The following is a 26,677-nucleotide window of genomic DNA, read 5'->3' on the forward strand; positions in this document are numbered from 1 at the left end:
CACAGTCATTTGCATCATTTGTGTGTGTGTAAAACAATTTAAAAGTTATGGGGGGGATGCTTTCCCAACTACAATAAAACGCCGCCGATAGTTCAACAATCTCTTGCATTGTTCCTTCTTCGGTAGAGGACAGATTAGTACACAAACCATTGTTATGCTTGCAACTTTACTTAAGTCAGCAAATTTCTACAAAAACTACTAGTGACCTTTGGAATATTATACAGTACACGGATATGTTCAAACGTTTAATGAGGACGCATCGCTTATTTCGCACATTTTTATCAAGCGTTTATCTGACTCAAAGTAGTTATAAACAGGGGTACTAAAGTGGCCCCTTATATCACTAATCGTGGCATGAGCATTGGCCCAAACGTTTGCATAAAGGTTGTTGCTTTTTACGCCTATTTGGGTTACTTGGGTTGTTACATTCCTCAGTAGTAACTTTCTCTTTGGAACAAAATGTCCTAGGAAGTCCCTATGTTTATTTTATGACCTCAGCTGACACACAGCTATTATGACTTCAGATTCTGGCATCTTTAAAGGCCAATAAATCACAAAGAACAAGTCCTCACAAATACATGAATTTGTGGTCCTTTCTTGTTTACTACTGTTTAAGCACTGGCAACATTGCAAAACAAGCAGTATGTGACAAACCAGTAAACAAAGTTGTATAAACACAACAATCAGCAAAGCTTTAAGCTGTTGCATTTACAAGTACAAAATAAAGCGAAAAGAATGTACATGTGTCATGCAACTACACAAAGTTTAGACATAGGAATTGGTCAAAAAAACTCCTCTCATGTAAACTAAAATCAGCGGCAAGGAACACATTTCGAATGAAATTTTGCTAAGACATAGTTTGGTGTGTCAAAAAAACTTAAGAGTGCAGAAAATATTAAGCTAAGGCAATCTAAAGAGTTGGATTTAAAAAAAAAAAACATCGGGAAATTTGGTCAATGCAATGCGTTTTTGTTTTGCTACACTTCAAAACTCACATCTCTTTTTTTAACCACCACAAGTTTGTCACCAATGAAGTTGTTTTTAACACTCCAGTTCTGGAAATGTGCATTTCAAAAGCAAAGTTGGCAATTGTGTTTGAACTCAACACACTTTTGACTTTGAAATAAGAGAACGCTATCTACAAGTACTACAGGCAGTATTTTTTTAACAAATTTTGAAGAGATCTTCCAATTTTTGAGGCCTCAATGCTACATACCTAGTTCAACACTATAAAAGGTAAATACACTGAAAGTTCTATAGGATTTTAAGCAAGTATTTTGAAATAATACAGCAGCAACTCTGCATTTACAACATGCAATATATCCTGATGTTTACTTACTGGTGTTGCTTTAACATCGGATGACCCGCAACCAAAAACTATCTACTTCCAAACAAGCAGCTTTTTAAAAATCATTTCAAAACCAATTCACCCAACAAAAAAGTTTTGAAGGAAGAAAACTCATCAATGAGGTCGAGCAGCAAGATCAGAAATGCTTCCCTTTTTTCGAAAACCTTTTAAGTCTCCCCCATTTAACACATGATCTCCATTTTGGTGTGCCCCATTTTCCAATCCATTTCTTAATTTTGGTGAAAGTCCACTGCTTTGGCACTTTTTCATAATGTCCCCATTCAAAATGTCACGGATGTGTTGGACAATAAGATTAATGGCCACTATAAAATCAAAAAAAGTTCCTTGTAATCCTGTTACAAATGCCCCACCAACAAAAAAATCTGTACAAAGGACTGTTAAGTTTTCAGCACAAGCAATGTAAACAAATTACCAAAATTTTCAGCTCCACGTGGAATTATGACATCTGCATACTTCTTGGTCTGCAAAAAATAATAGTTCAAAATTAACAAGCCATTCTATGCTACATCATACAATCTGGTCATGACACTTATTTGATTGACATGGGAAGTATGCACTTGCTACCTGTAAAAAAGGATATGCAAGCTAATCACTAATGACATTCTGGTAAATAGCTTCGGGCATAAGTAAGCCATACACATAAAGCACTCCTTTATTTCCAATACGATATACAGTTTAACCGGAATAGGGAGTTTGAAAACCACTTATGTTATGTATTTTGTGGTTGCCGTTTCAATAGCTGTTAATGGTTGATTGACACCATTACCACCAAAAGCATCTTTACTCACAGGCAAGCAAAATTCTTCAAAAGCAGGTTTCACAAACGTTGTGTATTGTTGAAGCACTGACTCAAGTGATCGTGCTCTTTCTGATGTATCTCGCAACACTAAAGAAAAAGTTTATTCAGACTTGCCCTGTTTCCAAACATTGAAACATAGGCTTTTTAAAGTGATAAGGAAAACACCATAAAACTAATTTATAAGCACAATCTCAAACTTTTATCATTTTATAATTTGTCTATAGAAAATGAATAGACATTTTAGGGTGCTGTTTCTCAACCTTTTTAGTCTCTATTTAAGATTTATTATTTAGGGCTTGAATAAAATGTTAAAAAGAAAACAGATTTAAGTAATGATATATTTTTGCAAGTTGTGAGGTGGTTAGGGAATGCCAAGGACCTAGCACAGTCTCGTTTCATTTCTTGCATACAGGGTTGAGACACTGTTCTAGGGGTTCTGCTTAATGAGCATAGCATAACTTTCAAAGACACAAATTAAGATGACTTACATAACATTAAATTTCAAAAACATGTAATGTAAATTAGTTTTGATATATCACAATAACCGAATGATATTTTATTGGTTAGTTATGTTTACCACGCCGTGATAATCTAGTGTCAGCATCACTATCCACAAATAGCTTCATGTTAAAAAGGTCACGAATTTCCTTGTGGTAAAACACCAAAATGCCTTCAAAGAGCACCACATCGCAAGGATGTAGTTCTTCAAATACATCTTTTTTCCTTTAAAACACATTATTTGTTGGTTTCCGAACAATATCAGCATTGTTTACATATTTTGTAATTGCAAAATGCTTCCAATCTTTACACACAGGAAGTGGAATAATTTAATCAAAACAAATTACAATGTTGTTTTTGGTTGTTGTGGTTTTTGTCTTTAATTTATAACATACCTCGAATGTGTTTTAAAATCGTATTCAGGAATCTTTATTGTTTTTCCATTCGCTGTGTCCAAAATTGTTTTTTTCATAAGAGCTGTATCGAAAGCATCTGCATAAAATTGTATGTTTAAAATCTTGATCAATATTCAATTTAAATTTGATGATAGTGTTTTAAAAGTGACGGTTGATCTATGTCCACTGTATACTGTGTAATTAACAAAAGTTTAATGAAAAAGCTAATGACTTTTTTCTGTCCCTAGAAATTAGTCATGTCATGTTTTTAGATTGGAGCTTTGTAGACAGAAATAATAAAACATAATGTTATGTGTTGGTAAATCAGAACACTTGTGGGTTTAGCTGCATTGTGAAAAAATCTTAATCACTATGGCAACATCCGAATTCATGCAGATGTGTAAAAACTTCACTCAGTTTTCACAGTGATGCCTAAAACAATCACACAAGTTGTTTTTTAGGAAGAAAAACTTTAACATTACTTGATGCACTATTCTATCACTTGGTACACATTTATATCTTACTCCTTGCCATCAAAAAAGGTGGATAAATTACTGAAATGACTTAAAACACCTTCTTATGGCGTGTCACATCTTACAATCATTACATCGCCATGTCATTTCTTTGTTTCTTTTAATTGATGCATGAGCACTGTTATATTATCCAACGCAGTTTTACATGTAGGACCATTTTTTCTTTCCTGTTCGCATATTTTGACAGAGAATATATCACACACTTGTACTAGACCCCAGAGAGCAGACTGTACATATACATTTGGTGTCAACAAAATGTTCTACGGGTAGCGAATTCAAAATGTTAATAATGGATATCATGCAAATAATCCTACGAACAAAGTGTTCTACATAACATTAGATCATAAATGTAAAAAAAAAACTTACCTGGGTGGTCAAAGTTATATTGGGATTTATGGGCAAGACTGACTTCATCATCACTCAATTCTTTGTAAAAGTTGTCCTGACTGATAATAGCAACTTTCCTCGATCCATTCACAGCAAAACTTTCACCAAGTAACTCTAAGATTTTCTGACATACTGACGTCTAAAGAAAATACACATAATGAAAAAGGTGTTCTGTTTCAAGAATTGAATGAAAAAAGTTTTGTTCAAAATTTCGAATTGGATTTCAATAAAAAACATAAGAAATCGATTAAATAAAACTTGTTTGGTTGTAAGGGTGGGTGATGTGTATTTAAAGTGTTTGAGTTAATGTTTTATGTCGTAGAATGTGGACAGACAAAAACACGACCTTGCTCTTTCATGTAGCTTGGAAGAAAGAGCACGCAACAGAACATAGAAATCAGACGTCCGGGCCGGCTTATTTATGACGTCAATGGTCACAACAAACTTCGAAATTGGACCTGTTTTTAAATTATTTAAACACTGGAATATTTAACCACTTACCTTTCCGGATGATGTGCCACCCGCAACGCCAATTATAAACGTTCTGCGGCGAGATTTGCTGTCCACTACAGGGTGCGCGATACCGACCGACATTTTTCGGACTGATTGTTTTCGTCTCGAACAGCCTTTTTTGTTCCAACAACGTGGTCGAAATTTTTTAGGTACAATGACGAAAAAGGTCACGCGCGGCTAGTTAAGCATTAATATTTGCCAAACGTAATTCTTAAATTTGCTTTAGTAAATAATTCCATTAATAAGGAAAAATAACATATTAATTTAAAATCAGTTTGCCTTATTTCCAAAAAACAAACAATCCTTTAATTCAAAAAACGTATAGTAGACTTGGTGCCCGAAAAATAGTCCTACTTCTGCACATTGAACGACTATTTAGGAGTCAAAAACGAAAAACACAGTGGTGTTGCACTAACATGGCGTAATCCAAAAACAGAGTGGTTTTGCACTAACAAGCCGTAGACTCTGCTTGGTAGCCTACTGCCGGTAGTTAACCCGGGCATTTAATTTATTCCGAGGTTAAAATTTCTCGCAAAGCAAACAGTCTGCCACTGTTTGTCCACAAGCGGTACTTGTTTACGTGATCAGAACGTCAGTAAGTGCCTGATTTAGGTCAGTTTGCCACTAGTGTTTGCTACGTAAACAACTGTTAAACAATACAGTATCTTGGGTGGTAACGACATAGATTTGTAAATTGTTTGCAAAAAATATAGCTTTTAACACAAGTAAATAGGTTATATGTTTACTTGTACCAAAAAACGGGATTGTATTTCTGTTGACTCTTCTAACAAGTAAATATGTTGAATGAAAAGGACAAATGCTACATAGCCACTCTTTTTTTCGGTTTCCGTCTTGTCCTTCGCCAAAAAAGACCACTTGAAGTGTGTGATTCAAATTTCACTTACATCTACTTACTACAAAATTTCTGTCTGGCGCTTTTTATTGACACTCTGTCTGATTCAGCTTTTTTATGGCAAACATGCTGCCCCTTTTTAGCTCTCATAGTAGTCATATCGTCTAATTTGTACCCCAAAAAAAACTTACATAATTGCTTTTTAACGTTTTGTTTTCATTTCGACCAAGAAAGAGGAAGTTCAAAGATTAAATGTAAGACCTGATAAGATTGCACCGCGTTATTTATCCAAAGGACAAAGAGAAACAACCATAAACTGTATGCTTTGAAACAAATTTGAATTTGACAAAAATACATTTTTGTGCCCGTCGACTGTAGGGGGTTTAAACGAAAATGTTAGGTTAAATGACAAAAATAGACCAAATAGGTCGCTAAATGTGATAAAATAAAAAATTTTCTCCAAGGATGGAACATTTGATGCCTAACTTTTGAAATCCAAAATCAGGACTCCGATAAAAATTCAACCCAAAGCCCCCCTTCTCTTGTGCACAATAGAAATAAAAAAACAGCTTCGAACAAGACCGAAACGTTTATTGGCGTCAACAAAATGTTATTTCTGATGTCGCAAAAATAAGAAACACAGTGGAAAATTAAAGCTCAACGATTGCTAGGCAAACAAGAGAATCAGGTATATATGGTTAGGTTGAACACTATTTGGCAGTAGGAAGTAATTTCCACAAATAACACCTTGTAGATATATTCTAGGCTTTGAACCTAATTTTAGGATACACATATAAATTGCATACAGATGTAATGCCACATAAAGACCTTTCTGTCACACAGTAATTTGGGATTTAGAATGGTTGATAAACTACTTAGGTCCAGCATTGCCTTGAGGGCCAAGTTATTACAACAAAATGCACTGGCGTTATAACCCCTTTCCAAGGCAAAGGACTAACGAATTACGCATTTAGAATAAAAGTATGATTGCGTCAAATCAGGAAAAACGTTGCTAGAAAAATGAGCATTGAATTTATTCGGCATTTAATTTTCATGGACTTCTTAATTGTTTTGACACCAAACCAATGCATTTTGAAACATTCGCAACCACGGTGACTGTTTCATTTGTTGCCATGACGACGGTTTCCATGGCCACTGCCACAATTGAAAGCAACGCTCCGGGTGAGGCATAACCGCTAAGTGGCGCCCGTCAGCAGAACAAAGTCCAGCGATCCCTGGGAATACAGAAAGTTAACACATGCTTTCCGAAAACCGCGTATGCCAGTTTTTACTTCGTGTCCTTTGCCACCTTCAGTGATCAGTAATTAACTCTGTTGTCGTTGTATGATTTAATACTTTGTCATGCGGACAGGCATAAAATTTAGGCTGCTATTTTAAGGTTAAAAAAGACAAACCAAAACTACCACGTATATTCACCATTTTCTTTCAAACCTGAAAAACATGTGAACGCTAGATTGGGACAAATGTGTTTTTTTCAAAAAAAAAACGGTTTAATTTGTTAAACTGACAAGGGAAGACTAAATTTCATCCTCCGAATCTAAACGCATGAGCAAACCACTGATCAAGAATCTGAAATATACCAGCTAAAACACTTAGCTAAATATATAAAGGCAAGTATTGTTTTAACAATAAAGTTTGTGTTGTTTTTTCGTCACCATTTAAGTACATCACCTGCTGGGGAGCCATTTGGATTTAGTGGGTATTGTTCTGTTGCCTGGCCATCGTGGTCAACATAACGTATTGGAACGCAAGATTTTGAAAACAATTCCTTTCCCAGATCTTTGCTGTTAAATTGGAAACGACCTGAAAATATTATCCAATTTATTGCATTAAGCCATGACGTCATTCAACAGCTCATACAATTCGAGCTGTAATTGTTGATGACGTCACGCTGTTGACACGGCATTTGAAAACAGGGGCATAAATTTTAAAAAAATCAATAAGGTGGCCTATTTATGCAACCAAAGACAAAAAAATAGTGTTTTAACATAGGACAAAAAAGCCAATACCCTTGCATTTACTGAATAAACCCTTTTATGTTTGTTTTCAGCGTGTGACGTTCCGTTAACGTCATCGTCTATGATATTTATTACGAGTCTCACCTTCACCATGGGCGACCCACACGCCTAAAACCGACCCTTCCATGCCTCTCATCATTATAGAATTGCTTTTCTCAATTTTTACCGAAACAAAACGTGATTCAAACCGATTTGAAACGTTGGGTGCAAGATAAACTGAAGGCTGTTGTCTGTTCAAATACATAAGGATAAATGAAATGGAAGTTATGAGTGTTTGATGACTGCCCAAAAAATGTTTATACAGTAAAAACATACAATGTATTAAATCCACCTTTCCTTTTGTACCATTAACTCCAAATTGCTTAGTAATGGCCACACATACAAAACAAACGGATTATATAGTAACTGCATTTGCGATGTATCAGTAATGCAAGCTCAACCCAAAAATATCTAACTTACTCAGGAATTCCGAACCAATTAAGATTATCATATAAATATAGGCACTTCAAACGTGAGCATTAAAATGTATTTACTTTGTACAGGCCCTCTGAGATCAATTAGTTTGGTGATTATCATGCTGAACTTAAAACATTGTACGTTAATCCGGGTCTTCGGTTCTTCGCCTATTTTGGACAAAACGTAAGGTACAAATGATTTGCAATGTAAAACTTGAACTAATCGACCACGGTTTATCCGGATCTTCGCGTTAATCCGGACAATTGTTTTGGTCCAAATGGGTCCGGATTAACCGTGGTTTACTGTATTATCGCATTTATATTATTGGTGAAATGGAAACAACACTAATCTATGTGCTGACGTCACAAACCTGGCGCTTAACTCGTCATCAGGGAGTTTCCCCTCATGTCCAATCCAACCCAATAGCGCCATCAGCTGGCAGCCGTTGCAGACACCCAACGAAAATGTGTCGTTCCGATTTCGAAAATGTTTCAATTGTTTCGATACAAAAGAGTTAAACTGACAACAGGCAGCCCAGCCTATTTCAGAAGAAAAAACATAAAATTAGAAAAAATACGTGTTTTCGGAAAAATGTTTTTTTACCTTTTGCTGAACCAAAAACGTCGGCGTAGCTGAAACCGCCCACAAAGACAACGCCCCGAAATTTGTCCAATGAGATCGTTCCGTCGATAAGGTCTTGCATTGTGATATCCCAAGGCTGATGAGCAAGAAAACACAATGACAATAAAATATTCCACTATTTACGAATTCCCTTGAAGCATTTTTGGGTCTAGGGTATTCCAAGTGCTTTAAAAATATATGCAAACGGCCTGACATATGACGCAACTGCAGTTAAGTTTATAAATCGTCATAGCAATACGAATGTGGAAATTGCTGTAGCGTAACCCGAAGTAAAACTAAAGACTAAATTTAACGGCGCCATAGCAGTATTACCGGGCCAACTCCACTGGGCAGTACGAATTTTAATAATTTGATCCTATCAACTGATTAGGTTTGTGGGGAAAATGGAATCCGATTTCAAAACACAGTAGAAAACTAGGAAGTCAAGTAAAATTGTTTCAAAGGTTTTTTGGGGGGACAAATGATTCTGTTGTACACACACATACTAACTCTACAATAGCTATTGACATGTCAACTAAACAAAATTAAGCAAAGTTACCTGAAAGCCAGCTGCTGTGAAAGCCACAGCCATTTCACGATCTCCATTGCTTCCTTCCTCACGTAATATAGCGACTTGAATTTCTACGTAACCATAAGCACATTAATCACCACATAATGCATTGCTGATATGCAGTATCAATATATTTTTCTATTGAAGTTAAAACTGCAAGCTTGTGTTTTTACGCAGTCAAAAGTGATATCTTTAGCTGCAGCATTACATTTTTGTCGAAAATATTCGGTAATACTGTGTATTTGGGAATACACATCACATCACACATGTATATGACATAACATAAATTTGACAGATTTTGAAGACAAGCTCAAAAGTTTGCATTTGTTTGAAGCGATAAACAAGTTGACCAATATCTTTTATGTCATAAATTTGTGACTGATAAAAGCCGCTAAACATAATTGACTAACAAATATTTTGCACCTTTGTTTCGGAAATAATTTTCTCTCAAACCTGACAAAAAACTAGAAGGGTGGCTTAGCACATATTGCCCTTGCATATACACTATAACCTATTTTAAAACATAAATATATTTCCTATGCTTATTTTGTATTGGGTCCCATATTAGCCATCGTCTTTTATAACTTTAGTCGTTTCTGCAGGCAAAAACTCATGGGTCCCCACACATGCAAAGTTGAAAATAATGCAATTCAAGAGATAACCATGAGAAAGTCGGGTGTTGTAAGGTAAAACACAGTGATCGGCACTGGGCTTAAATAATAATACTATGTAGAATACAAACTATAAAATTAGATTCACCCCAGATATTGTTTGAAGTATGTCCTATAACGTTATAAAAAACTGACCCATTTTAGGGGGCTAGTAGGGCAACTAATTGGGTTCGACACACAAACTAAAAAATATATAAAAACCACATTAATCAATAGTACTGCAAAATTTCAGCCCTATCCGCCAATGTTTTAAATTTCGGCCACTAGAGGTGTTTTGAGCAACAACCGTTAATGTTTCTGACGTTATAGGGCTGTTAACAAGCCCCTAACTGCCATGGCGCAAAAACGACCACCAAGCAACCCACCAACGAGCAACATACAACTGGTTGCCCTTGTAACACTATTGCTCCAAAGAAATCTTTTGTTTGTGGTGCCCAGTAACATACAAATATGTTTTACACTTTAGGGGCTTGTGGGGTAAATGTTACCTAAATGTTAGGTTAAACACAACAATCGACACCTATAAATAGCATACTATACAAGAAAGCCAAATTTCAGCCAATTCTGACACTGTTCAAAAACTCACCCATTTTAGGGGGCTAGCGGGGTAAATAGTGGGGTTATCAACAAAAACAAAGTGGGATGCACATCTACATAACTATATCTACCATCTGTGTAAATTTCAGCCAAATCCATCAAACATTTGATGGAAAAACGAGTCGGACAAACTTCGGGGGGAAAACACCCATTTTAGGGGGCGAGCGGGGTAAATACTGGGGTTATCAACAAAAACAAAGTGGGATGCACATCTACATAACTACATCTACCATCTGTGCAAATTTCAGCCAAATCCATCAAACATTTGATGGAAAAACGAGTCGGACAAACTTTGGGGGAAAAATACCCATTTTAGGGGGCTAGCGGGGTAAATACTGGGGTTATCAACAAAAACAAAGTGGGATGCACATCTACATAACTGCATCTACCATCTGTGTAAATTTCATCCAAATCCATCAAACATTTGATGGAAAAACGAGTCGGACAAACTTTGGGGAGAAAAAAAAATGAAAGAAAAAAAAAGAAAAAAAAAGAATTAAAAAAAAAACAATTTGAGTAAAATCAATATGTGTCCCCTTCAGGGAAGGGGACCCATAATCAACAAAACTCATTTTCTATACCTGTTTTGGTCAAAACCAAGTGGTCAAATGTGACATTGTAGCATGGTTCAGTTTCACACTCAAATAACCATTTTTGCTCCTGTGTAACACAATCTGGGTTGCATTGTAGTTGTTCCAAAGCAAAGCTTGTTTTCTCCCAAGTATCACGAAGTGTATTTGTGGATTCACCATCAATAATAACTTCATCATTGTACTGGATTGTAACCTATTATGAATTTCAATACAAAATTAGGTAATCCAATACAGCAAAATAAACCATGAAAATAATTGTGAACTGTACTTGTCATTCATTTTGGGAATATATCATAAGTATTTTGTTGAATGTTAAGATAGATTGGTTCAATCAGGTAAAGCAAAAAATCCAATTTTATGGAGCCTACAGATTTTTCAGATGGTGGTGGATTGTTGTTTATAAACAGTTTTATCTGGTTTATATACCATACTTTTAGTCATGTCGCATTTGTACCGCTAAAAAGTAGGATGCTTTCAAAACAGCAGGCAAATAAAGTATAATATGAACAGCAATCAATTTGAACCATTAAACATTTCTTTCACATTTGTATTTCTCTTTTTCGACTGTTCATAAACTTACATGTCATACTTTTAATGTAATTTAGCAGATATTTTTAATGTAAATCTAAATTACCACTTTAGTTAACATGGGCAACAAATTATAAAAATGTGCAATAATAGCTAGTGTGGGGGTCAGTTGACTATAAAAGGACAAAATGACTGGGTTCAGTATTTAATCTGTGAAGTCTGGCTAAACTGGACAGATTATTACCAACTTAAAAGTTATCATATAATGCCATTTCAACATTTTAAACAGTGTTTGTTACACCTATAACAAATCTACGAATTAAATTGATTTAGATACCTTTCGTTCTTTTATACTCTTTCCCAGGCAAACACATTTAACACCCTCATCTCTGTAAATTTCTAATACAGAATCTTTATCACTAGTTTCCAGAACCAGGCCAAGTTTTTCAGAAAACCAATATTCCAGAAGGGAACACTCTGATGAAGCATCAATCTAAAAATATATAAATTAATCTAATGTTACAGCACAAAAGTTAAGGTTGACTCAAACAGCTAATTATGGTTAATGGCATTGCCAAGTCATCAAGCCTTATGCATTTATCCACATTTTTTCATTAACTATTAGGTATGGGATTCACATTGGTCCCTCGTGTTAATTATCTCCAATTATAATCATCCAATTTTCCGATCATAAGTTATCATAGAAAAAGTTTCTCTATACATACCACACATAAAAACACTAAATTGATTCAAACTTAAATTCACTTAAAATTTCAAATTCTGTTAAAAATTAAGTTGATTAAAAGTAAGATAAAAGGTAGCAACCATCGATAACTCATTTGAATTACTTTGTTGCACAACTATCTAAGTAAATTGATTTTTAAGTTCAGATGTTTTGATTGTATCTTTCAATACAATTTGTCAAACAATTTCGAGAATTATATTCTATTTACCAGTTATTCAGTACAAAATGATACAATTGCATATGTTACTGATGCATCAAGCTGTTACCAAGCCTCAATTGATAAACCTTGAGATAATTACCTTTAATCCACAATTCCCAGCAAAAGCCATTTCCAACAAACAAGTGATAACACCACCATCACTGACATCATGACCAGAAGTAATTAGACGAGACCTTATAAGTCGCTGAGTCACTGTCCAGGCACTGACAAATAGTGCTGAGTCATCAAGATCTGGTGTCTTATCACCAAGCTGATCAAAACATTGGCCAAAAGCGCTACCACCTGAAGCAGAAATTGGTTTGCTGGTGTTTTGTGATTTGGTAATGGTTAAAAAGCTGTGGTTGGAATCAAATTTCAATGTAAACCTCAATTCAACCTGATTTGAGTAATTCAGATCTTGGCCTAATAAAAAAAAAACTGACCTTGAGGTACAAATAATTCGAAATGTGACAGGATTTTTTATTAGTTTATGTAGAATCTTCACCTAATCCAGACAAATTTTGGGTCCAATCAAGTCCGGATTAACCATGGTTTACTGTATTTGCTTTTCAAACTTTGGGTAATTACTTTTTATACAGGGCTCTTAATCTGAGATTTTGCAGAACGAGTTGAAAATGCATTTGTTTTTTTACACTAGCATTTTAGACATTTTAAAAATAGCTGATTTATTTCCGCTAAAATTACCATGAGTTATCTGACAACAAAAAGGTTGAAGGGTACTGTTTAGATACTTAAAACTATTTTTGATGAGCTCAGACAAACTTGTGAGACAATCACCAAATCTAAAATAGTAATCTGAAATACAAAACCATGGTAAAAATATACAGAGACAGATTGCATAACTTTATAAAATGAGGAACTAATATATTAAAATTGGGTTTACAAACCTAGGTGTGGTGGTGAGTTGCTCATTGGGACATAAATTAGCCATCCATAGAAATCATCAATTGGGCACTTGAGGTCAGGGGTCACTGTAAGAGTAATATCAACACATGGTGCGTATGCAGAAATGACAAGTGCTCCTGGTGACTTGACGATTTCCTACAACAAAATCAACAAACAAAATTTACCGAAATTAGCACCAAATCACGGAGGTTTTTAGTTAATTTAAATATTATTTGCCAAGCTTTTTTTGCAATGACCTCAAGTATGCAATAAAGTAGTTTTTTTATCTTAATTATTGATAAACTAATGGTTGGAATTAAGTATGTAACAAAAATTGAATTTGCAATTAACAAGATTGTGAATATGTGGATCTTGTGTAGTTCGTAATTGTTTTAAAGCAAAAGATTTACTTTTCCAACTGAGGCAGCCATACTGAGTGAGTCTTTTCCACCATCCACAGCAATTCCAAGATGTTTCATAATTTCACACATCGATTCACAAGCCATTCTTAAACGAGCACCTTCACCTGCATTTTAATGTGATATTCACTTAATTGCAAATACAGTGTTTATTTCAGGTAATTCACTTGTTAAAAGAAATTGTAGCAACCCATTTGCAACAGAACTATCAAATAATATAGATAAATAGCTGTACAAAGTTAGGCTACTGTGAAATGAAGTTATGAAGTAGATGCTCTTGTCACAAAAACCAGGTGCCCCAGCAGATTTTTTAGGCAACCCAACTTTATGAAACACTGCTATAAAACACCTACTTCAATTTGAGTCAGTAAAAACTAAAATTTTAATAGTTTCAAATCGACTTACTCTGCTTTGAACCAACGATTTTACAGTTTTACACCAAGCACTGTATATAAAAACAACTTTTTATACTGCCACACAAAAAGATTTTTGACCAAATCTGTAAAGTCTCCTACCTGGTAGCTTTGCTGGCCACATCCAGTTTGCACTGCATTTTATCTCTTGGATATCAGAAACAGCCGCAAACACAAGATTGGTTAGTGCCTCTCCAACAGTCATTCTGGCTCCTGTACTCTCGTTTACCAAAATTTTCAGAGGTTGCTCCCCAATAGCTGTAGCACTCCCTCTAGTGGTAAAGTGTGAAAGACTAGTGACTGCAACATCTGCAAGCGGAGTGTGTAAAGGTCCCACACACTGTTGTTGGGCAACTAATCCAGTGACCGACCTGTCAACCTGTTGAGTGACAAAAGTTAGGAGTGTAGTTAGGCATCTTTGAAGGAACTTGAGTTGAGTAATACTCAAATGAAAACTAGACTGAAGTTAAGTCAGATCAAGTTATGAGTTTGAAGGAGCTGTAGTGGACTTGATTTTTTGTCAACTTTGATTTCATTGGATTCGAATCAAAGAGTCTTACCCAATATACAGCTTCACTTAAGGTCAGTCAGTTTGAGATGGTTTTCAAGGGATTTAGCTTAGTTGGGTTTACATTAAATTTATAACAGATTTTTTTTTCACGATTTGTAGGAAATGTAAGATGACATTTATGTTTTTTATTGAACTTTTGGTTTTAATTTTGTTAAGAGCAACGCCAAAAATCACCATAAATTATTAAAATCTTGCTTTCAGATATGCAGTATCTACTTAAACCCACCTTGTTGGTTAAAAAACGTTTGCTAGCCACTGATGGTAGTTGCAATACTTGATCCAAAGCTTTATTAAAGACAATCTGTAAAACATAATTGGTTTTTACTATAGTTGCTAAATAAGAAAACCTAAAACAAAATATTTATACCTTTTCATAGTTAATTGGTGACAACTTTCTCTCTATCCACACAAGACTGTAATGTTTTTGCGGCATTTTTCCCAAAATCAAATTTAAATCTAAATCCACTGGGTGGAGCACATGTTGGTCGTCACTCAGACAAGGAAGTTTAGCCGGTGAGGTTTTCAACATATCTACAGGAGTTTTTTTTGAATGATTATTATTAGTGAACCTATTAGTTATTTGAGGTCAGCAACTGCAAGACAGTGGAATGACATAACAGCTTTGTGGCAAATTCTATAAAAAGTGGAAATCATCTTCAATATTTATACATTTTATAGGTCTGTTGAGTTGTAAAGCTGAGCTTATTTCATTTGGTGAAAGTAATTGAAAATACTAGTTGCTTTTTAAGAAATTGTAATTTTGCTGAAAAAACATCATTGCTCTGAAATTATTCTGATGGGCAAAACATAAATAAATCAAGTTCTTAAAAACAACCAGAATTTTCTTTAGCATCACACCAGTCTAACAACAAATTTGTTAACATTTACAAGTTATAAAATCCAGAACAGGTTAAAGGTGCATGTCAATTTAATATTTGATCTTTGTGTTTAATTATAGGCTTTCAATCTTCTATTCTGGTAATATTCTTCAAAACAATAAATAAAATCAAACCTTGCTCTGACAAGAGAATTCTTCCACTTCCATTCAGCTCTCCAACAACATCTAGTGGACATCTTTCTCTTTGGCATATTCCACGTAATGTATCAATGTTATATTTATCAACTAGTATTGCATCAGATTCCTGGTATTCTGCTGTCCACAGTTCCAATGAATTCAGGCTTTTGTCACCAAGGGTAAACTCCTTAGCATAAATCACTGCTCCTGAAGGTTCTACAATCTCTTTGAGAACATTTCCTAAAACAGAACTTGATTTCAATATATTGTTCTTGCACATGTGTATGGCTTATGTTAAAAAAAGGTATTTTAACTTTGGATCCTCATACATTGTTTTAGCCTGGTTGTTTTAACAGGCAGAAACTTATGGTTTCAACTATTAGAAGAAAAAAAGGAAAAATGGGAGTGTGGACACGACCTTCCAAAACAAACCACTTTGTTGTAGTTTCATTTATAGAATAACATTTTCCCAATGGTTCAAAAATGCAAGTAGAACTGGTCACCCTCATTTAGATCTATACATTTAAATAGTGTAGCTATGTGAGACCCAATGTAGAATCAAAAGGCCAGTAATTGGGGCAGAATATTAAAGTATTGACCAGCACAATTGGTATCTCAAATATCAAAGCAATTTGATTTTTATGAGTGTGTCTATATTGCTGTCCGACTTAAAAACTTCTAGGCCAACCCAAAAAAAAGTACATTTTCATAGTTTCTAACCCAAACCACCATTAAGCAATAAAAACACATGATATGTTAAAACATTATCAAATTGCTAGTTATTAACATACCATTTCCACCCGCCCCTTGGTCATGTATGGAAAGAATTGGATTCTTGTCTTCCATCTCGATGCATGCTCGTATTGCCCGCTGTAGTTTCTGTTGCATTTCAGCATCTCCCCGTTGCACAGCGTTAAAATCACGACTTACATCATTTTCTCCATGCATAAGTGATGACGCAGAACCGCCCCCAACACCGATACTATGTTTCACAAATTTTTTTAAATTGGATTACACATATAACTAACATATTCCTAAGGCATATTTTTGGGCCAGTTCAGTTAAAATTATTTCGCTCAAAGAAACATTCACAGTAACTGTTTAAACCAGAAGTGTGCAACATTTTTCGTCAGTGGGCCACATAACCAATTGTGGCTGGCGAGGGTCATCTAATTCAGACAAAGAAAGGCCATACTTTTTTATGTACACAATAAACTTCTTCCAAAGAATCAACACATTTATTTTCTAAAACATACAGAATTGAACCAGGTTTGGATCATACCATTACATAAACAACATGTGAAGTTGGTAACAACTCTTTGTCTCGTTTTATTCAGCATGTTAAATAGTTTTTGTTCAAAAAAACAACAAAGCAACATACACATGACTAAATAATTTATAGCGAAAGTTACCGATATGGGGGTCCTCCAATTTTTGCCACAAGCAGACCAGTTGTGCCTTTTTCAAGTTTAATCTTCTTAACATTACAATCACTAATGCTGCCAATTCCACCACTAAACATGATCGGTTTCAGCCATTCTCGTCGTTCCCCTTCTGGAAGTTTCATTCCAAATGACCGAAAAAATCCTGACAAAATGTTCTGTACTTGTTACTGGGAACTTTGAATGGTATTTTTGTCAAATGTAAATAAATGGTAAGTTTTGGTCTGTTGTGTGCAAGTAAGTGATGCAATGTGGTACAACTGTTTTATTGTCAATAAAACAAAATGGACAACTCAACTAGTCTACCTTAAACATACCTTTATCAGAAAAAAACAAACATTTAGTTATAATTTTATGATAGAGGTCACCTACGACAATACAAAATTCATTAGTATTACCAAAATATCTGAAAAGTTAGGACTTTACTTGCTTTTCTAACTAACTTTTTTACCATTCAGCCACAAACGTGATATATTTATGTGTGTATTGCCCATCATTTTTACTAATCAGTATTATCTATAGGCAGTATTACCTAAGGTTGAAAAAAAAAAATTATTACCTATAGGCTGTATTAGCTAAGGAAAAAAATAGGCAGTATTACCTAAGGTTGAAAAGTCATAACTAAAAAAAGATTACACTAACTTTTTCAGCCAATATACCTGTTATAACTGGCTCTCCAAATTGATTTCCATAATCACTTGCTCCATTACTAGCTTCAATAATAATTTTCGAAGCAGAAGCCAAATTTCCACATAAAGGCCATGTTCCTTTGTCCTCCCAGGGCAGTTGATGGTTTTCCAGGTTTAAATTTCCAACACAATATCCCACAGTGCCAGCGACAACATGTGCTCCTCGACCAATAGCATGCTGGTCTCTTTGTCTCCCTCCAGTGCCTGTAGCTGCACCAGGAAATGGAGCAACACCTGTCGGAAAGTTGTGCGTCTCCGCAGTCAGTGTGATATGTCTGAAATAATTGTTGATGTATGTTTGTAAACGAGGCCAGTAATTTTTAGTATTTATTTTCATTTACAAGGATTTTTAACCTTTTTACTTTACTTATTAAACCCAATAATCAGCACCAAACTCCGCCAACCTGTAATTTACGTCACAAAGAGAAAATTGAAGTAATTTTTATGTTTTTATGAATACTTTAAGTATCAAACTGAGTTTTTAAAAGTAGTAACTACAATTAACTTGGAACAAAATTTTACTTTATCATTTTTGATAAAAATAAAATGATTTTAAGCACAGGGGAATAAATGAAACTTCACTTTGTATTTGACTATGCTTAATTTTTTTCTTTTTTAATTAAATTTACCAGTTTTAAATTCCACAAATTCATATCCTTACTGTAATTGTGAGGATTTCTTGAATGCAGAGGGTTTTCTAGGGTTTTTAACACTGATAATGTCAACTTCAAATCCATTTATTGCACTTCCGTTATCCCTGAATGCAATGACATTGTTTTTCTTGCTGTGTTCAATTGTATTTGTAACCAGTTCAAAAAGTGAATGAGGCTTATCAACTCCATCAATTTGCATCCTGGCCTTGAAAAACCAGTGTCTGCTGTGCTCACTAAAATAAAAATTGCTCAATAGAAAGTTGTGCACATGTATTACACATTTACATTAACTATTTTTTCCGACATGAAATCATTGGGGGTGTCTTGTTAAGATCTAAACAAATAGAGTAAATTAACTGATAAAAGGGACTTTGTAACGACATATTCACATTATTTTTTACTTGTTATTGTTGTAAACATTGGCATCCGCACGGATTTTGACACAGTTATATGTAACTTAGTGAAAACTATTGTGAAAAAAATACTTAAGTAGGAAACCATAAAGTCAATTAAAGCAACAAACTCAGTCCTTTAATTCAAGAGTTTTTTCGGCACACAAAGTATTTATTAAACCTTAATGTTGCCTTTTATCCTATGATTCTTGAACCACACTGGTTTAAACTATCATTAAAAAAAATCATTTCAGCCCATTGTCATGCAACCTTACACCTCTTTTCCAACAATCAGTATTATTAATAACTTGTTTTTTTTTAAATCTTTTATTAGCCTATAGTTGCTTCAACTATCAAGCCCCAACATAAGTTGCACTGTGTACTGATACACGAAAGCTGGCACTTTTGCTCTACTTCAAGAAGTCATAGGGCAGAATATGGTAATTTCTTTTTTTAGGCATGGGCATTACTTGTTATTAGTAAAACATACCTGTTTGATTGAGCCAAGTCAAAACATTCTACAGAGGTGGGGTTTCGAAGCAACTCATGGCGGAACAAGTTTGCATAAAATTTTATGTCCCAGTCGTCAAACGCAAGTCCAAGTTCATTGCTGGCTGCCTGTTGAAACAGCAATATGTCACGATTTATTATACACAATTATTGACATAAATGGTTCCCTCTTACACGTAGACAATTTTGGTTGAAAGCAATGTTTTCTGTTTCTTGGGAGTTTTGGGATATACAACTGGAAGGGTGGCTTAACACATTTGCCATAGCACATAGACTATCACCTTTTTGAAACCCTAATATGTTCCCTACATGCATTTTACATTGGGCCCTATATTAGTCACTGTTTTTTTTTATAATCTTAGTTTGTTTTTGCAACTTATGGGTCCTCACACATGCAAAGTTGTAAATAATGCATTTCAGAGATAACCATGAGAAAGTTTGGTGTTATTAAGTCAAACACAGTAATCAATACTGTCCTTAAATAGTCATGCTGTTTAAAGTATAAACTATTCAAATCTTATTGAATTCAGACATTGTTTAAAGTTGGTCCGATTTTAAAGAAAAGAAGGGGCAAATAGTGAGACTATAGGGTAGACTGCTGGTACCTGGAGAGCTTTGCTTCTTCCATGAATAACATCAATTTCAAACCAAGGTTTTCTGTCAACTTTACATTCCAGGCTTGATAAAGGTGTTTTGTATCTAAATTTAACAAAAAAACACATTGCTTTACTTCATGCCTTATGTTTGTTTGTTTCATTTTTATCCTTGTTGGGTTGGTATTGCTGGAATGCATTGCTACACATCTATTATGTTTGCCTGCTGAAATGATGATCATTGTTTTTACAAGTTTGAAATTAAATGTTTACCGGCATTGAGTCATTTGATCATGTACAATGTCTAGTACTTCCGTTTCAAAAGCTTTCACCCCTTCTCCAACAAATTTGTATCGCCATGACTGTTCAATTCCTTTAACTGCAACCAATCCAATGTTCTTACAAATTGAAGTTGCATTAGTGCAAAATGGTGTTCGCTGATTTAATCTAAAAAATGCACATTTAGAAAGTTGCTTTGGAGTAGAAATGTCAACTAAAAACAAACCTTGGCCCAACTTCCAAAAGAAGTTGATTTTGGTCATTGTTGTCTTCTAGTAAGAATGGCTTATCCGGTTGCAATTTCTCAGTTTCATTAAATAACCTTAAAATCCACTCCAAATTTCTGTCAATATAAAACAAATAGTTGAATAAAATAGTGACAAAACAACTTAGTACGACCTTCTTTCAGTAAAATTGAGTGACTGTTGAGCACAAATTATCAAAACAATGAGTTAAAGGGTATATCGCCTTGAAAGTAGATAAAAAGCAAGATAATTAGAAATTTATTATCATTATTCATGCTTCCAAACTTATCTGTACAAAAAACACACAATTAGTTTACAAATGTTTTTACCTTTTATCAATTACAGAAACAGTGTCATCTTCAAGCCAAACATTGTAACATACTTCTTTCGAATATTCCCACCCTCTGTTGCCAAGCAACTGTTCAAGTTTATTGTCAATAACTGTTCGACTGCCATTTGCTAGCTGGTAGTAGTGTAACATTACCATCATTAACAAAAAATGCTAGCCTGTCATTACATAAAAACTTGCTATGGCAATCTGAAATGTTCAGAAACAAAAACTTTGTGAAAATAGTTTTAAACTTTTTTGTAGAATGTTGGATAATCACAAATGTCACTGCAAAAAGACACAAAGTAGAAGAAACGCAGCAAAGAATGGCCAAGACATCTTTCATGATATCAATCCTTTTTACTAATAATTTCAATGCCAAGTACAACTAAGTGATAGGCAAATTTTACATACTGGAAAACATCACATCATAAAGTTTAGTATGAACTTGCAGTTGCAATAAAACAAAATATTAAAATATTGCTGTTTCAATAATAAAAAATTGTCTGCCAAAAAATAAAACTTACGTGTTTTGAAAAAACTGTTACAGAACACAAAATTTACAACTTTAATGCAAAGTTCAAAGGTGACACACTCAAGATGACAAATTATTTCTACTTTTTGCAAGGCTACATCATATGTCATTGGTACATAACTCTTTCAGTATTGTTGGCATCATTACAGGTTTTTATTTGTCTGCCAAGTCAGTCTAAAATATAAAAATATTTGGACAAAAACAAACATTTTCCTGGCCCAATTTATTTGAGTTTTAGAAGCCAAATATATAGTAAATGAGTTTTTAAAAATGCCTGTCCAGCGGTATATACATTTTAATAGACAAGTGAGAAACCACATTTGTGTTCACCTCTTGTGCACCCAAGTCATATATCATATAAAACAATACACAATTCTTGTGTGGTAACAAAACATGGACTTACTTTATACTCTAAGCACAAAATAAACATTTCTAAATCATATTTCAAAACACAATCAAACATCTCTTAAACCATCATAACAGTCTTCGTTTGATGGCACATTTGCCTCGTTGCAGTTGTGACACAAAAATTCTTATTTTCGATCCATCAGAAAGTTTTTTGATCCAAATTTCACGCTCGGTAATGGCTGTGATTACTCCACAAACCCTGGAGCTCTCCTTCTGATGGTCAAGATATATTGGCTGACTTGTATGAAACCATTGTTTGTCGTAAAAAAGTTTCCCATTATCAATGCGACAATCTCCTTGGTGGAACGCATGAATGCTCGATGAATCAGATGAAATCGGTTTGTAAACTTTTCCTTTGTTAAGAAACTGCAATAAAAACATTTGAATCAAAAAGTGCAGTACACTGTTGCAAAATATATGTATATATATGTACAGAGTTATAAACTTTCTTTTTTTTCAACTGGCAAATATAAATAGATCATCCAACATCTCATATGGAGTGTCTTCATCATGTAATGTAAGCTATCCAACTCAGTTGTACTTTTAACACCAAAAAGGTCAAAAAACACTGTATTTTGGTGCCAGCGTCTTTATTCTATTTACCCTTTTGGAGTTGTAAGAACAGCTGTGTTGGGTAGCTGACATTGTAAAAAATATATACCTGTCAACAACAGTATATATATTTAAACAGGGTTATATTTCAAATTGTTATACACTCAGCACAATTACTAGCAAATACAAAAATACAGACACAAATTTGACTGTAACATATTTTGGTAGCTAACTTTTGAACCATAGCTGACTTTTGAAGCAAATTTCATTGTAAACACACCACTTTTAAAACAACAAAATAAAGCAAGCAGCCCTAATGGAACTAAACTCAGTCATTGCCACATTCAACATACATAAACAAATTTGGCAGGACTAAGCACTATTTCTACATCTTCCCTTATTTGTAATCCCTACAAAATGTAGTTCTAGTCATGTGAAATTAATAAAGATTACTGACCAACTAAAAGCAATTTGTATCACTTTATATCATAGGCAAAACTGTATAAAATGAACAGCAGTAGGCCTAAACTTTTGTTGTATTTTTAGCTTGTGTCCAAAGTGCATTTCATTCCCTTATAAACACCTCAAAACAGATCCATCTTTTGTTGTTTTATCAAGTGTGTCAAGCAAACTATTTCAATCTAGGTCAAGTAGTTTACTCCAGTTTTTCAGTTTCCAGTGTGTATTGTATATTTATAAATACAATTACAGGTAAGCACCAAAAAAGAAAAAAATCCCAACTTAATAATTTCAGTTGTTTTGGCGTGATTGTGTTGAAATTGATGGTACAGTATCACTTGATCAAATCTTCCAAAAATGTTATTTAAACAAGACTTTTGTCAAAATAATTGACAGTTTCAGTTTTTTTCCTATTTACTTTTATTTTTGCTGATGCAGCATATAACAGTAAACTTACAATTGTACAAAAAACAGAAAATATAAACAAGGTCAAGTATGGTTGAACACAGTGATTGCTTTAGTGCATTTGTGCTGCTAAGATTTCTGAATGCAATAAAATTTAATGGGCTATAGTCAGGGTTACTGTCCTTATTTCTAAGATTTGTCCTTATTTTGAAGGGCAATGTCTTAGAAAAAGTTTTTGTCCTTATTTCTAAGAAGTGTCCTTGTTTTTGACTTGAGTCCTTATTTTTTTTCAACAATTACAAGTCGAATCCCTCCTAATAACTAAAAGAGTGGCTTTCTGATATACTTCCATTTTATATATTCTATATGATATTTACCAATTTACTATACACATCATTTGATCTACACGTATGATTGTTTTTGTAAACAAAAACTAATGGGTCCCCAGACGCGTGTTTGTGCAGATTTACAGTAAACAAATGTTGCGGTGATTTTTAGAATATTAAGGACAAATTTTTAGAAAGCATTAAACCAACAATAAAAAAATTGTTCGTATTCTTTTTGCACTATTATTGTCATATATATAATTACAAAAACATTAAAAAAAAACGTAACAAATACTTTAATTTAATCTCTTGCTTTGACCCAGATATTGTCGTCCAAGGTCGGGTTTTGAACACAATTTTTTTAGAAAGCTGTAACAGTTGTGTTACAGACACTTTAAATTAAAAAGCAATTTGCTATAAGTGTATACATAACAAATTGTTTTTCATTTAACTTTGTTTCCCAAAATGAGTACCATTGACCTGTAGTAACCTCTCAGGGTGCACACGCCAAACGACTGTTTGACCTTTTGACACAGTTTTCAATAGCATGCCGTCCTGAGTGTTCAACAATACTGTTAAGCGTAATTTTTACATGCCTTGAGCATCGACTCCTAAATAGATTGTCATAAAAAAAACGCTACCTTATGACGAAAGAAAGTTCTGAACAGTGTGAAACGACGTCTCGTAAAACGTCTGTCCGACGTCAAGCTGAGCCCTCCCGCTATCATAAACCAGTGAGTTACTCTCTTGGTACTTGTCTACAGTGTCTTTCTTGACCAAACGAGCGTTAGACACATTTACGTTTCGGGGGCCTGTGGGTGAACCGCTGGGTAATTCGGGGTCAAACTTCTAGAGGATCAAGTTCAGATTGATAACTAACATATGTCCAAATTTAAATAAATTTGAAGCACTCCTTCTTTACCAAACGAGCGTTACAAACCAGCGTTAAAAATTGTACGTTTCGGGGGCCTGTGGGTGAATCGCTGGGTGATTCGGGGTTAAACTTCTGGAGGATCAAGTTTGGATTAATAAGTAACATATGTCCAAATTTGAATAAATTTGAAGCACTTTTCCTTCAGGGAAGGGGACCCATAATAAAAGTAAATCTAGACCTGGCCTGTTGTGAGGTGCACTAAGTATTTTCTACGAACAAGGAGTTGCTGGAACAGATTGTTTCTGGCCAAAAAATATAACATGTGATATGTCAAGGCTCATATAAATGCAAAGATTTGTTTAAAAATGTTTGTTTCGTTTGGTACAAAATTCCATTTTTGGTTGTCCTTATTTTGGGGTCCAGTCGATGGCAACTCTGGCTATAGTGGTGCAAACACTTTGCAACAAATATTCTGCAAATTACCTTCAAATCCTCAACAATTTCTTCCTCAGTTAGACCGAACATAATTTGTGTTGGACTTGGTTTTCTGCGTTTCTCATTTAGTGTCGGTGCAGGTTCATTGGCTCTACGCCGCAGTTTCCTTGTTACAGCTTTAACTTCCATAGAGGAATTAAAAGCTCCTGTTAGCTCCATCGTGTGCCGCTCTGTCTCAATCTGTTTCTTTTTATCCTTAAAACATAAGATTTCTATACCTAAGATTTCTATACCAGCAACGCTAACCGGAATTTTGTGAGACGGTTCTATACAACCGGTGCGAACCAACTGAATCCCACTACTGGTTTGAAGACTTCTTAGGCAAAAAAACATTTTTCTGTCTTTAAAATTTTTTAACATAATATAAGCTGAAAAAATGTCACACAACTCAATTTTTGGCACAATTCCAATCAAACTTGTGGCCCACAATTGTGTGATCACTTACCTCCAGTTCTGCTATAAGTCCCTCTTTTACTTCAACTTTCTTAGTTTCAAAATCTTCAATTATTTCCTTCTGTTCTTTTTGGTATTCTTTGTCTATCTGCAAGTCACATTAGGTTCATTATATGACATAACAATAATGCACAGACAAATGTCCATTTTCCCAAACTCTATGCCACATTTCTTACCTTAGAGAGTAAGTAGTTATGATATATTTGAATTTGCTTTTGTCGCTCCTTGAAAGCTTGCTCTAACTTCTTCTGCTTGCTCCAAAATTCAGGTAAGGTCCCAGCATGTAGTTGTTCAATTTGTTGTTTCAGCTGTGCCAACTTTTCTCGGTACATTTGTTCTTTTATTTCTGTAGCTTCTTCCTTCCGAGCGCGATCTGTCTCGCTTGCATCATCTGTGTCCTCATCGCATGAAGCTAAGTCAAACAAATAAAGAATTGACCAATTATGTATAGGTTGCTTGATATATTGATTTCGTTTGACCAGTTGATCGCAAATTGAATGTTGACAGGTGTATGACATTAAGAACAATATGTCAACCTCTACTGCAGGGGTTCCCAACCTGTGGTACGTGTACCACTAGTGGTACGCGAACGTTTTTCAGGTGGTACGCGAGTAGCTTCCGTTTTTTTCACACAAACCTGGATTCACAACTTTATCATTTATTTATCTGGTTTTGTTCACCAATTGGTTGACAGTAAACAAAAATGTCTTAGTTGTGGTGTTTTAGTATTACTTTAGTAGGCCAATATTCTTCTTAATAAAATGTGATTCAATCAAATTAGTTGTTCTGCAAGAAGTGGTACGGCTGGCAGTACAGAGCGTCCAAGTGGTACGAGATCGTAAAAAGGTTGGGGACCCCTGCTCTACTGGTACTAAACTGCAGTATGCTGAGTTTAGTTTATTTCCGCTGGCAAAACAAATCAATGAGTACAAATCGGCACATCAGCTTTAATCGCAGAATCATTAAAGTTTGTTAGCAGATCATAAAAAATTCAGCTTCAAGCAACTCAAATGAAGCTTATAAGCAACAGTACTCACGATAACCTCAATGTGGCCACACAGAATGAGTGAAAAATAGTCGATTAATCAAAAATGCAAATGCACATTAACCCGCGATAAACCCCTAATGCTGTGCATCACAATGAAAAAATGGGCTAATGTTTTTTTGGCTCATGTTTCTAGTGACTGTACTCCCGTGGCTTTATATTTGGAAAATGAAAATGAAGAGTTTTTATACAAAACTTAAGCAATTTGTATCAGGTACCTTGTTTCTTAGACAGCCTGTCTTCACCATCATCAAAACTGTCATAATCATCCACATCAGCCATGTTACAAACAAAGTATTCAAA

The 26,677-nt window shown here is 34.6% G+C and overlaps 3 protein-coding genes across 3 annotated transcripts; all 3 read right to left on the bottom strand.

Annotated features, from left to right (window-relative positions):
* Positions 1-579: 579 nt before the first annotated feature.
* LOC145205049 (uridine-cytidine kinase 2-B-like) lies at positions 580-4,708 on the bottom strand. The gene is made up of 7 exons (XM_080077689.1): positions 4,483-4,708; positions 3,961-4,120; positions 3,062-3,158; positions 2,746-2,891; positions 2,158-2,255; positions 1,782-1,830; positions 580-1,671 (listed from the first exon to the last, which is right to left on the bottom strand). Exons 1-7 carry the CDS (start codon positions 4,573-4,575, stop codon positions 1,463-1,465), a joined length of 852 nt encoding a protein of 283 aa, XP_079933815.1. The 5' UTR covers positions 4,576-4,708; the 3' UTR covers positions 580-1,462.
* A 1,213-nt stretch (positions 4,709-5,921) lies between these two features.
* On the bottom strand, positions 5,922-20,985 carry LOC145203783 (phosphoribosylformylglycinamidine synthase-like). Its single transcript, XM_080076092.1, has 24 exons — positions 20,824-20,985; positions 20,476-20,592; positions 20,244-20,417; positions 19,983-20,076; positions 19,358-19,485; positions 18,484-18,708; positions 17,793-18,097; positions 17,104-17,278; positions 16,483-16,673; positions 15,689-15,931; positions 15,044-15,207; positions 14,903-14,977; positions 14,208-14,484; positions 13,684-13,799; positions 13,276-13,429; positions 12,468-12,670; positions 11,761-11,916; positions 10,884-11,088; positions 9,023-9,105; positions 8,446-8,560; positions 8,213-8,381; positions 7,471-7,616; positions 7,040-7,171; positions 5,922-6,582 (listed from the first exon to the last, which is right to left on the bottom strand). Exons 1-24 carry the CDS (start codon positions 20,982-20,984, stop codon positions 6,410-6,412), a joined length of 3,981 nt encoding a protein of 1,326 aa, XP_079932218.1. The 5' UTR covers position 20,985; the 3' UTR covers positions 5,922-6,409.
* Positions 20,986-21,033: 48 nt separating this feature from the next.
* Positions 21,034-26,656, bottom strand: LOC145203785 (sin3 histone deacetylase corepressor complex component SDS3-like). The gene is made up of 5 exons (XM_080076094.1): positions 26,593-26,656; positions 25,506-25,741; positions 25,322-25,417; positions 24,865-25,071; positions 21,034-22,131 (listed from the first exon to the last, which is right to left on the bottom strand). The coding sequence occupies exons 1-5, from the start codon at positions 26,654-26,656 to the stop codon at positions 21,832-21,834; spliced, it is 903 nt and encodes a 300-aa protein (XP_079932220.1). The 3' UTR covers positions 21,034-21,831.
* Between the last annotated feature and the right edge of the window lie 21 nt (positions 26,657-26,677).

The sequence above is a fragment of the Phallusia mammillata genome, chromosome 8, assembly GCF_965637545.1.
Source record: "Phallusia mammillata chromosome 8, kaPhaMamm4.hap1.1, whole genome shotgun sequence".
In the NCBI taxonomy this organism is placed as follows: Eukaryota; Metazoa; Chordata; class Ascidiacea; order Phlebobranchia; family Ascidiidae; genus Phallusia; species Phallusia mammillata.